Source organism: Anoplolepis gracilipes, chromosome 7 (genome assembly GCF_047496725.1).
Source record: "Anoplolepis gracilipes chromosome 7, ASM4749672v1, whole genome shotgun sequence".
Lineage (NCBI taxonomy): Eukaryota > Metazoa > Arthropoda > Insecta > Hymenoptera > Formicidae > Anoplolepis > Anoplolepis gracilipes.
Window position 1 is genome coordinate 7508246 of NC_132976.1, and position 13208 is coordinate 7521453.

Consider the following 13208-nt stretch of genomic DNA (forward strand, 5'->3'; position numbering starts at 1 on the left):
TAATCACGAGAGCAGGGCGCGCGTTCTCCCACGTTCGCGCTCCTCTCTCTCTCTCTCTCTCTCCTTCGATTAAAAATAAATCAGAGCCTGGTTCGCGTCGGCGGCGCGACATAATCAAACGCCCAACACGTGGTGCGCGCTACACGACATCATCGACACACGAGGTCGCACAGGCAGCAATTCCCTCTGCCGTTGTTGCAGTGTCACAATAATAGAGAGACTCTCTCCAATGGGGGGTTGCACATCTTAACAAAAGTGACGAATATAAGTCGAGCCAGGCAGTCGAGTCACAACCACTCTCTCTCTCTCTCTCTCTCTCTCTCTCTCTCTCTCTCTCTCTCTCTCTCTCTCTCTCTCTCTCTCCCTCTCTCTCTTTCTCTCTTTTTCTTTTATATATACATATATAGCCTCCTACTCTATTCTCGGTATCCATCAGCACTCCGTTATACATTTCCACGTCGACGCGGCTTACTTCGAGACTTATGCACGCGAAAAACGACGGCGTTTTACTCTCGAAGCGAAAGGACGGAGGCGGCGGAAAGAACTCATTACGGCCAGAGCTTTTATGCCGCGGTCCTCGTTCTCGGTCCTCATTCTTGGTCCTCGTTCTCGAGCGAGTTGTCCTACTAAATAGTCAGGTCTTCGTACCTGTGTGTGTGTTTATACGTGTATAGTTTCGTGAAATTTCGAGGGACGCGTTCACGAACTAGACGGCTTGGTTCTCCTCGTCTCTTTGCTCATTTGTTCGTTACCCGCGTGACGAGAGGTAGAGCCAATGGCTAATGCGACACAAAAAGCGGAATATTGTGGCCGTCACCGCTAGTTATTCTCAAGTTGAAATACGTGTTAATAGGACGTCGGTAATTAATGGCCATACCGTCGTCTTGTGAATGGCTAAGAGAGATTTTTATAATAGATTTTCCCTCATGGGTTTTCTTTAAAACGCTCGTTGTTGTTATAATCATGTTGCACAGGATTTATTAACGTTACGACGTAATTGATTAACGCGCCACGTTGGCCGCTATATTTTCTAGCCGAGTGCTGCCCGTTTCCCACGAGCGGCTGACAATTTTCTCGCATTTCTCAATGGTTAGAATCGGTGTATATACTCGCGTAAAAAAATGTATCATTAATCATAAAAGAAAAAAAAAAAAAAAAAAAAAAAAAAAAACAAGCGTATGATAAACACGCTCATAATACGCGCGTCTAATTTCTTCCTTAAATCGTTACGCGAATCAAGATAAGGTACGTATACATATACGCGGATAAAGTGTACAGTTAGATTTTTGTTGCGACATTCGCTATTCTGCGATAACGCTCGACTGTATTCAGTTCAAGAAGATGACGTGTCATTACGCGCACGAGGGATGCGAGATGTATTATGACAGTAAGCAAGAAGACACACGTGCCTTCCCGCTTGGAGGCACACACAACATGACATTTTTTTTCATCTTGTAACAAGGACGGGTATTTGCAAAACATTTCGCGCTCTCGTGCACAGCTCTGGTTCTCGCTATCGACGTAAGTATCCCGGCCAATCTGTCGTCTGTCACGTTCACGTTAGTCGCGGGGGTATTGCATCGTTTCAGAAGAAAGAAAGCACGACGTCGAGTAATACAGATGGTAGGTTAGATGAAATGTACGCCTGTCGCGCGTGCTGCCTTTTTCTAGGGCTCACGTGTCACACCTTGAAGCACAGATGCCTGCCCAGACCAATTCCCAAAAGTACCTATGGATTATAAATAGCGTAAGGGAGAGGCGCTCTGCCGCAATCTAAAGATAAAAAAGATTAAACCGGTCGTCGCGCAGCATTTGCACTGAGGATCTTTCGCGTCTGACCTATCTCGAGACAACTTGACCCTCCTGGTCTTGACGTTCCTGTAATTAATAGCCTCAAATATATCCTCTTGTTGAGCTCTTCGTTCCGAAAGAATTTGCGATAACATCGTTCGGCATCGACCTGACGTTTTTTATTTATTATTGTATATGTATATAAATATCAACAAAGCGGTCAGAATAAATTGTCAATGACAAATTGACCTCCATTTAACATTTGATTGTATTAAATCTGTCTCTATTTTTTGAAAGTGCATCTATCATATATCTATTAATTAGATTAATTAAGAATTCTTTTCTGGATTTGATGATATTATATTATGTTCCAAAATTTGGAAGGGGGGAGGGAAGGGAACATATAATATCACTTTGGAACATATACATAATATCATCAAATCTAAAAAAATTAATTAATCTAATATATATATTTTTCAGATATTTAAAGTGCACAAAATTGTACATTATATAATTTATATGGAACTATATATCATTAAATCCGAAAAAGAATTCTTAATCTAATTAATAAATATATAATAAATACACTTTCAACAAACAGAAACAGATCTAATAAAGAAATATAATCTTATTTATATTTTAAATGTTATATATACAAACATATATATATATTATGTATATATTACATTTATGACATACAAAATTAAACATTTTACTTTTACAAAATTATATATTATACATTATACTAATTATACTTTTATATAATTTTATGTGACGAAAAAGTTGTCAGAATTTGCGATAATCAATTAGAGAATAAAATGGACAATTTTTGTTTAATATAATAGATTGATATTATTAAATCACAGAAAAAAGATAATACGTAAACATTGTACGATAATAACATTAACATTGATAGGCACTATATATCCATTTTACCTTTCGCAAACGTTGGCACAGTTTTTGCTTCCTTAGAATCTCTTTCCCCACTTATACTGGTTAGTCGTTACGTCAGCAACTATTTCGCTATATGGGCGCACTTAGCAAGGAAAGGCAAACTGACGGAAGGGACAATTTAACGCCCTTATCAGAATTAGAAGCAATGGTACGCGAAAGTTTCCCCCCGCATATTACGATTTCTCCGGAAATTTCTTCCGCGAACTCCATACAAATTACCAAGTTTATGGATGTTACATGTATATGTGTATGCGCGCATGTCCTGTAGATGCTATTCACACTGGTTTGGTTCTCCAAAACAGTTCTACGTCCGTGAAGCTATCGTCCACGCGCCGTTTGACATGTCATCGAACGTCATTACGTATATCATCGGCTACGAACAGGCCATAACACGTCACGCCGCGAGTTATAGCCTCGCGTTCTGCCGAAAGCTTCTACGTAAGCACGACCGAAACAGGCGTTTAATGATGTAACAGAAAATATAACAAGAGAATGATCCGGTATTTATAGTAAAAGAGAAATACATATGTTTTAACTTATCTATACATTAAAAATGTTGTATTTTATTATTTTGTTACTATTTTTTATTTGATTATTTATTATTGGCGCCAATTTAATAAAATAACCATTGCACGACATGTGCTTACATTTATTATATTTCAGTATTTTGGTTGATTATTAAGTATTTATATTTGGTGCTTGTCAACATTTAATTAATAGATTATTATAAAATATCAATTAATATTGTTATTTTTAATAAGAGATTAGTGTGTGCCTTTAAAAAGATCAGTATTTTATATCTTAAAACTATCAGTACAAATGAGCAACATGTGTTGCAAAAGATGGATTAGAATTTAAATCTTGTACAAATATTTTCAAAGCATGAAGATTTTCAAAACATTCATAACTTAAAATAATCAAAATTAAAAACTGATAGTTACAAACATCTTTTATATGAAAGTGCGCATATAAAATAATGAAAAAACTAAATAAGCAAGCGTTTGATAAAGTTTTCAGAGAGTTTCATAGTTTTATATACTAAATATGACTCACATAAATATGATTATAGCTTATCAAAGCAATAGACTGAAAAGTCAATATGAGATTGATGCTTGTTTACGCGATAAGCATCGGCTAAAACGGTTTTTGTAAATAATGTTTCAATTTGAAACGTATACATATCGTATCTTGCGGCAAATGTTCGCGTTCGTTATATTTGACGAGGAAAGGAAGTGACTTAAACACACGATACTGATGTTTCACAAGTTCATACTTTTTCCTGTTGTTTTTCCCTGCTCGCAGTCGGCTGTTCTGCGAAAGTTTAATAACATATGAAAGCCTTGTACTTTTGCCGTTGAACATTTTATGTCGGTTTCGAGAAGCTAACGCATAAACATGACAACTAGTAAAGAAACCACAAGTCATAAGTCGCAAAGTCATACGATCAGTAAATATTGAAATTAGATTTATTATGTTTCATTATTATTATTTCATAAACTATTAGAAAATAAAATTATTTAAGAAATAAAAATCACGTTCTAATTTGATTGGCACTAGATGACATATTTTAATTGAATCAAAAGACAAGAACTAATTTTGATTGCTTTCTTTTTTAACGAAAAGATTTTTATCAAATGTTTATATGTCTTTTACTGTGCACTCTCACATCAACAGAGTGGCGTCCTTTGAGCGCAGGAATTATTTAGTCATGACGTTAACTGTGTCAAATGTACGAAAATGAATATGAAAAAGCCGCTTAAGATAAACAAAATAAATTTTATGCGAAAATATAAACTGTATGCAACAAAATTAAAAAAGTATTAATAGCAACAAAATTTAAATGTTTTTAACTTCCACAGATTATTATTATGGAAATATATTATAGAAATATTATAAATTATATTCTGGAAATATTATTCATCGACAACTTAGTTTCAAGCTAATAAAAATAAACACATTGTATAACAAGTATATTTTTTTTGTACAAAAATTACTACAATAGATTTAGAAATAATAAATGAATATTAGAATAATCTAAGAAAAGACGTGAATGCTCATTTTCATGTAATTTGCCGCTTCAGAAATATTTCAATTTTTATTAATTTATATAACAATCATAACATACTTAATCGCATTAAAAAAAAACAAAATTTGAAGCACACATGTGACTCTGATTAAATATACGAGAATATTCGTTAACGAATGCGGAATTATTTAATGATATTCTCATTCAGAACTACAAACAAATAATTAATATATCGTAAAAGGTAATAATCCGCCTGATTAAACCAGATTGCACTAATCTGATTACGATTGTGTGTATCAGCAAAATACGGGCGCGAAGTTTTATGTAACATTAAGAATCTGGCTTGAGTAAAAAACCATGTAAGATTTACTACTATTTCCAGGTATATTTTATTGCAAACACGAGATAATACGATGCTGCAAACACATGGAAATTTTTAATCAACGTAAGGAGGAGGGAATAATCGGCGACGGATAAAAAGATACCGTATATTTATGGATTTCCATGATTACGAAACTTTTGCAGTCGGGAATAATTGCAAAATGTGTTGTGAATTGTATGAAAAGTATCTTTCTACGATATATATTTTTAATTAATAATATGTGCAAAGGGAAGATTAAACGTGAAATGATATCAAAAGTAATATAGATACAAAGAGATATCTTTATATAGGTATTAGCGAACTTTTAATGAATTTCTGAAAATTTATTTTTTCAATAAACGCAAACTTTGCTTGTATAGCTATATGTATATATATTCATATATATTTTTTTTACTTCGTTTTTTTAGCTCATTTTGTTATAATATAGTCCAAGTTTATTTTACGAGAAAAATTAAAAAGCATATGAATAGATGAAATAGAGATAATAATAATACAGGATAATGAATTTTAATATGTGAATTAAGCGAAATAAAAGTGTAAAAAGAAATTACTGTACATGCAAAAAAATGCATTAAATGAACATTTGTTTATCGCAAATTACATTTATTATAACATTCGCGTAAATGCTAATTGTAAGCGAAACAAGAGAACCAAATGAGAAAACGCATTATTACGAGAAAGTCAACGTCACGATAATCGCGAGTGTCACGAACATATTCAGTAGAACGCGCATAAGGTACCCTTCTGATATATTTTTGCAAGGGTCAAACGACCGACGTAAAGAGCGTATTTTCGTGGAGCATTTCGCAGGGGAAACGAGAAGCCCGGCTGATATATGCTCGAGCCTTACCCCTGAAAATCCGGGTTGCTCGGCTTTCCTTCGCACAATTGGGAGATTTTCGAACGGCCCGATCCATGACAGACGTCATTTTTTATCCCCGTCATACCAGATAAGAGTATCCGCGCATTTCGGAGGCACCGAGAGATAAAAAAAACCGAGTAAAGAATGCAGAGGACGAACGATACAAGGGGGGTCGATAATCTCGCCGGAGAAAAAGCCCGTGTTAGCAGAATGTGGCGATTGCGTGTATTAGTCGTGAGAAGAAAAAAAAACGCGATTCAATTCAAAATACGAATGCGAGGAATGCTGTTTACATAGGCAATTCGCGACGAAGCGGTAATTGTAAACGCATATCCGCGCCAGATGGTCCGCGATTTTATCTTGAAAAGCCGGCAAAAAAGCTCGTCGTTCGCCACACGAAATTCATGGTGCAACATTTATAGCAGCGCTCAGCCGGCAGTGCCTCTCTGCCGCGGCAAGATAAAATTTCGTGAGAAAAGCACGCGCGCGCGGTAATATTTCCTTCGTAAATTTATCTGCCGTTATTCAAGCGCGATGAAAATAAACGTCACTGAGTGGCAACGCTCAGCAGGGCGCTCCGCGCGATCGAGGAGGCGACAATAAACACAAGCGGCGACCGGTACTCGTCAGCCGATTAATCAGAATGCACATATTTCTAATCCGCGTTGTTTTGTATGCACATTGTCCGCAATGCTGATCATTTGACGCCGAGAGGCCGCGAGTATACGTAGGTATACGTAGTTGTGTCGTATTTATGGCGTTTGTCGGACGAAATGAGCGAGTATATCACAGCGAATGTGTAGTGCACCTGGTAGCCACAAATTCAGGCCCATTGCACTTCATACAATACATATTCCTCCATCGATTTGAAGTAAATCTTTCCGTTATAACAAAAATATGAATAGTTGAGTAATTACACTATTAAAATATATTTTCGGACTTTCTCTCTCTTTTTCCAATATGGTTGGAAATGTAAATTAAATTATTTTACATTGTTAAAACAGACAGTAATAATTATATGATTGTTGTTATAGAATTATTTTTTTAAGTTCATCAGCAGGGTTTTAAAAATTTTTCAAGCGGAAAAAATAAATGTGAGATTTATAATCGAAGCGATTTAAGATCGGAAATGAATTGTAAGACGCAATAATAGCAAAATCAATCGAGAAATTGATTGATTAAAAAAAAAAAAAAAAAAAAATACTGTCAACTTCGCGTTGGACGATTGAAATGGTGTGTTAAATCACTTTGGCTCTTTAGCCGTAGGGAATAACAATTACGCGTTATTGCTCATCGTCCGAGTTTATTGTCGAGAGAAATACATGCCGTTTTGCTGGATAACAAATTTTTCAAGATATTTAAACGTACAGAGATTTAATTAACTGAACTCTCGTCTCTCCTATTCACAGTTCTTTTGTACTACGGGAGTGACCCATCCACCGCCAACCGTGACAACAAGAGCATCAGCATGCTTGTCAATTCTCTCCTTTGTCATGCAAAAGCACACAAGGTTTCGTACTGCTATTATATAACGCGTCCATAGAATATACCGTTTTATTAATGCGATTATACACCCGCGCGCGACAATGGCGGTTGCGCGCGTACAACGAGCTCCGAGACTCTCTCTCTGCCGCATATCTCTTTGAAAATGAAAAAGAAAAAAAGAAGAAGAACGGAGAAGAGCAACAGAGAAACGGCCGAGAGCAGCCGGGCGTTTCATGACGTTTCATAACCGCAACGTATACGCGGCCAGAAGGCGCGCGCGTGTAACGTTTAAAAAAAATAGAGGGAGGGAGAGCGAGAGCAAGAGCGAGAGAGAGAGAGAGAGAGAGAGAGAGAAAATACCCCATCAGACTGTATATTTATTCGCGGTGACATTTTTACCGCGACGCATTATCCATACGAACACACGATGCTAAGGTGCATCTTCGAGAATGCACACAGACTGCACAGGCATGTACTGTGCTCACGGTGTGAGAGTCGAGAAGGAAAGAAAGTTCCGCGACGGGCACTCCTCCAAGTTACCAGCGGAAACGATACACTTTTCAAACTCACATAATGCTTTTTTATAGCACTGTGGTATACCTATCTACCTACCTACCTACCTACCTACCTACCTACCTACCTACCTACCTACCTACCTACCTACCTACCTACCTACCTACCTACCTACCTACCTACCTACCTACCTACCTACTTACATACATACCTATCTATCCATGGACACCATTGTTCTACGGCAAACTTTCCCAGAGACTTGCAGAGTTTCCTGCTGCACATTCTGCGTACTACGAAAACTATTCTTGTATATGCATACATTTGATAATATCTGACGATGTTTAGAAGAAAAAGATGGTTTTTTTCAACGAATGCACTTGAAAAAGGTTTGCGTATTGTTTCTCGAATACGAATTGAGATAGATTATACGACAAAAAACGATTTAACAACGATAATTTTGCCCACGATTCTCATGTTATTTTAGCGAAGTTATGTAACAACTGAATTTTCTGAAATTTCTGAAATGAAATCTTTGTAACATTTTAAATTAAAATTATAATTGCAATCACGTTTTGCGACGAGATAATCCTTTTCTGTTTTCATTCTCGTATGCAAAGAAGATTCTTGGATCAATATAATAGTCCTTTTCTTTATTATTATTAAATTTTACTTCTCTTGCATTTGTTATAATAGTTTTGTTACACAATGTTGCTAAATACAATCATTGCAACAAAATTGTAAAAAAAAAGATAAACAAGATAATATTTTAAAAATTAGTAATAGACAAAGCATATATTTCAAATTTTTGTTACCGATATTGTTGACAAACATATATTAAACGTAGAGTACATTATACATATATCGTTTACCCAGTTATTTGAAATCTTTTTTGTTGAAAAAGATAGGAACTGCCAGGAAGAGCACTCAGTTTTATGTTGAAATATTTAATGGACTGTACTGAAAACCCGGTATTTCGAGTTACAACGTTTCTGGACGAAGTTGTCGATAAGCCGATTTCCATGTACTCGAAACCCGATGAATTAAAGCTTGCTCAGCTTTCGCATTGTTTATATACTTTGAAACACATATATAACAGGACAGAAGTATAATATGTTTTTAGATTATGAAGAGTTGAAATAATCATTATCTAAAAATTAGAAATGATAAACTTCTTATACTAATTTATAAATACTATTACATATGTGTAAATATATGAATTTAAATTAAGTAATAGAAACTTTTTAAAAGTTATCCCGTATATAATTTAACATTAAGTTTGTTTACATTAAGTTTACAAACAGCTTATAATTATTATGACAGTACGTATTATTTGTAATTATTTAGCAATTTTCTTTTTGTAGATTTATATTCATTATCAAAAGAATATTTATGTTCTATTACATTTATTATAAAAGTTTCTAAGTTAACATGTCGAAGCTTTCCGCTATACAAATATGTCAATGAAAATTATGATAATTATGCAGATATAAAAAGTCACTCCGATTTCCGCCTTCTGATTTCACCAATTTTCACATATATTATCAAAGTAATCTCTCTGAGTAACGTCGTGAAGGTTTTAGCCCACGCTCGTTGTTTATTAGAAAGTTATTAACAAAAAAGATATTATAAACAGTGTTACTATTTTAATACTGGAATACGTTAATAATTTTGATCTCGCTTTGCGTGAAATAGTATAGGTGGAGGAGGGGGCTTTGTCCTTTCCCCTACGCTCCCAAAAAACTAGCCAATTCGAATCATTCTCACTAGTATACGTATTAATAATCTTGATCTCACTTTGTGTGGAAAGTTGAAAACCTATATGGAACCGCAATGATAGACCTTGTTTCGCTTTGAAAGTAGAGGTGGGATGAACATAATTTTTTACACGGTTCCAGAAAGGTTTTTTTCACGCGGAAAGAGATCAAAATTATATTTTCTTTGTTAATTACATTTAAATAAACAACACGAGATAAAACTTCCACAACATTATTCAGGATGATGACTTTAATATACCTATGCGAAATTGTTAAAGTCAAGAGTGGATCTCTATATCTGCATAATTACCGAAAATATTTTTTTATCTTTATAAATTATTTTGATTAAACTATGCATTATCATCCTCCATAAAGTTAAAACAAAATAAATTTTAAGTTCGAATATTTTCTACTTTAAAACTTTTTATTTTAGATAGCTTAATTCATTTTACATATCTCATGTTACAGTTATTTTATCGTATAAAACATAAAATTTAGAAATTTTATAATTTTTTTCTTTTTACGCTAAAGTTACTTTTGTATTATGTCAAATATTATGTATAATTCTATGCAAGATATTTATATTTGATTATATCTTTTATTTTCCAGGTCTCGAGGAGTACAGGGATACTGTCACATTTTGTCAATCTAAATATAGTGATACCAGAGGCGTTTATATTAGGGGGTGAGGAGCATCACGTTGATGTAGGCTCTATCATAAGCCTCGTATGCATAATAGAGAAGGTAAGATGCATGTTACATTTGTGAGATATTTACACAAGCACGAGCGAATCAGCTAATAAATGTAAATAACAAAAATTGCGCACAATTTTCTTTTAACCAACTTTTTTTTCGACGTTTTACTTGTTCACAGCAAAAGCTTATTACGTTATATCGTACATGTAAGATATTAAAGAATATCGTTAATTTTGTATACTACTATATTTGATTATATTGGCTCTTTATATCATTTTTATTTTTAATATATTTACACGAAATCAAATGTAGGTCATACAAAATTTCATATTTTATAGATAGGAAAATAATTTTGTTATTGCGGAATATATTTAAAATGATCAATTCGACACCATAATTGACCTCATTATTGACATCATTATCGTATTAATATAGAGCTATTTAATCTCGAGAATTATATGCATGTAATATTGATATCAAAATATACAGAATAATATTAATATTAATATGCAGAATCCTATGTTTTTTTATAATATTTAAATAAATTTTTCGTACATACACAGAACAATTTAGAATTAATATTCTTAATAAGAATCAAAACAATTCTAGTATTTCTCTGCGAAAAATTATCTTCAAGTTTTAAGCTTAATAGTATTTTTAGATTGTAATAATAATACTTAACTCAATATTAACTCTATTACATGAGTTTTCAACACGTAAATGAAAAGAAAAAAGTATATGCTGAACGAAATTTACAATGCAATGCAATTTTTACGTTTCATAAAGAAAATTGCGATACGCAAAAGCATATCTCTCTCTTGAGGCATTTGTTTGCGCACAGGATTAATTATCTCTCATCAGAACGTATTAATAGCTTCGCTCTCATACCTTTCACAACAATACAACGTAACAAGAATAATTCGTGTATGATGTTCTTTCATTCGTCGTTGTTTCATCGCCATCGTAACATACTTTTGATCTACACGTTAGATTATTAACGTTTCCGAAATTTATTGCCACGGTACGCGCATTTCTTTCGATATCGCAGCATTTCTCGTCGTAGACGTTCACTCGATGTTCGCCTTGGTCCCATTTGATAATATTTCAGTTATTTTATCGGATTCTGTCGCTTGTCTGCGGATTCCGCAATATATGCAAGCGCGGCGGCTGCTCGTTTCAACCCTTATTCGATATTCACGCGCGGCCACGGCGAAGAAATCGCGAAACTCGATGACGTTGATTCTGTTTTAATTGGTAACTCTGTACACCAGATACCCATTAATTAAATTGATAAATTAAAATCGCCGTGCTGCGCCGCGCCGCATCGCGTCGTTGCAATGCGGCTGGAAATTGATTAAATTCGTGTTTCGACTAACATGCACGCCGATACATCCACCGTTCCCCATTGACAAGGCGTGGTTGAGTCACTTAATTTTTAGGCTGTTTTACAATATGTATATTTATATAGGTGCGAAAATATTCTTTCACAATACGTCCACAACCGACGGTGACATGATTCTTCGTTTAATTTATTTTTATTTATGATGCAATATACATATAAACCTTGTATAAACCTTCCGCGACTCGTAAAGCATTGTTATTCTGACTTCATTAAAAAAGTTTGAGATAAGACAGACAGAATAATACGATGCAGAAATACAATTTTTGTTTATTTATGTTTCTTACACATTTTGCATATACTCCTTGGTATTGGAACATTATCTTATATAAATATAAACATTTTTTTAATCCTATAGCCTTTATTTCAACAATTCTGTTGTAGATCATATATTAAAATTAAATAAATAAATTGGATATGTATCAGTATGTACGATCAAATTAAGAATTCTCATTATTCGAAAAATAAGGTCGAAAGATAGAAGAATCTGCCGTTACATTATTGACTTGAGCATTGAATAAATTTTCATTAAACATTGAAAGATATTGAGACTAGATTTCTCGTTTATTCATTCTTTTTATTTGCTACTTGTTGTCAGCTTCATCATCGACTTTCACACACACAAGTAATAACGTTATTAACGTTCTCAGAGAAACGGGCGCGTTCATATGGAAAGTGCGTAACGCACCGTGATGCTGATTTCGTAGTAATTGACGAGCGGCCATATAGACACTGTTAATTAAACTGATAAATTAAAAGTGTCACGGTACAGAGTAGCTAAAAATTGATCACGCGCAGATACGAGCGCACAAGCACGCGTATAGTGGATTTATACATGAAAGTGCATGTGTGTGTATGTATGTACATACATGTGCTCACATGCAACTACCCTGCGCAAACTCTTTCCAGTTCACGCGAACGTATTGAAAAAAACGTCGGCCGGGTCGTGTGTCGAGTTTACGAAACACAATCTTTTTATTTTCTCTTACAAATATGCACTCGCACAAAAAGTAGAGCGCATCGCGACAAAGTTTTCAGCGGTACGGTAGGATGCACAGGAGGCGCGCATCGGAACGCCGTTGGCTAAATAAGGGCGAGTGAAATGTGGGCGGTTTAACTTTGGCAAGTACAATCGGGTCGGCTTAACTTCGAAACGCAACCGCGCCTGTAATCTTACTTCGGCACGCGACCGCAGCAGTTAACTCTTTCTCTCTCTCTCTCTCTCTTTCTCTTTTCCTTTTTTTTCTTTTTTTCTTTTTTTTTTTTTTTTCACCGAGCACGATTATCGGTCTGGCAAAACGAACGGTCGACGAATCGCAAAAAGTGCATGACGTTGCGCACCGTAT

The 13208-nt window shown here is 34.7% G+C and overlaps 1 protein-coding gene across 7 annotated transcripts in view; it reads left to right on the forward strand.

Moving 5' to 3' along the window:
* Dpr12 (defective proboscis extension response 12) overlaps window positions 1–13208 on the forward strand; it is a 253352-nt gene that overhangs the window by 194135 nt on the left and 46009 nt on the right. For all 7 annotated transcript variants that reach the window (XR_012047088.1, XR_012047089.1, XM_072896338.1 and 4 more), the window contains one exon: window positions 10377–10511. Coding sequence is in view for 5 of the 7 variants with exons in the window: in XM_072896338.1 (XP_072752439.1) it covers window positions 10377–10511 (135 nt within the window). In the remaining 2 variants the exon portion in view is untranslated. The remainder of the gene's footprint in view (window positions 1–10376; window positions 10512–13208) is intronic.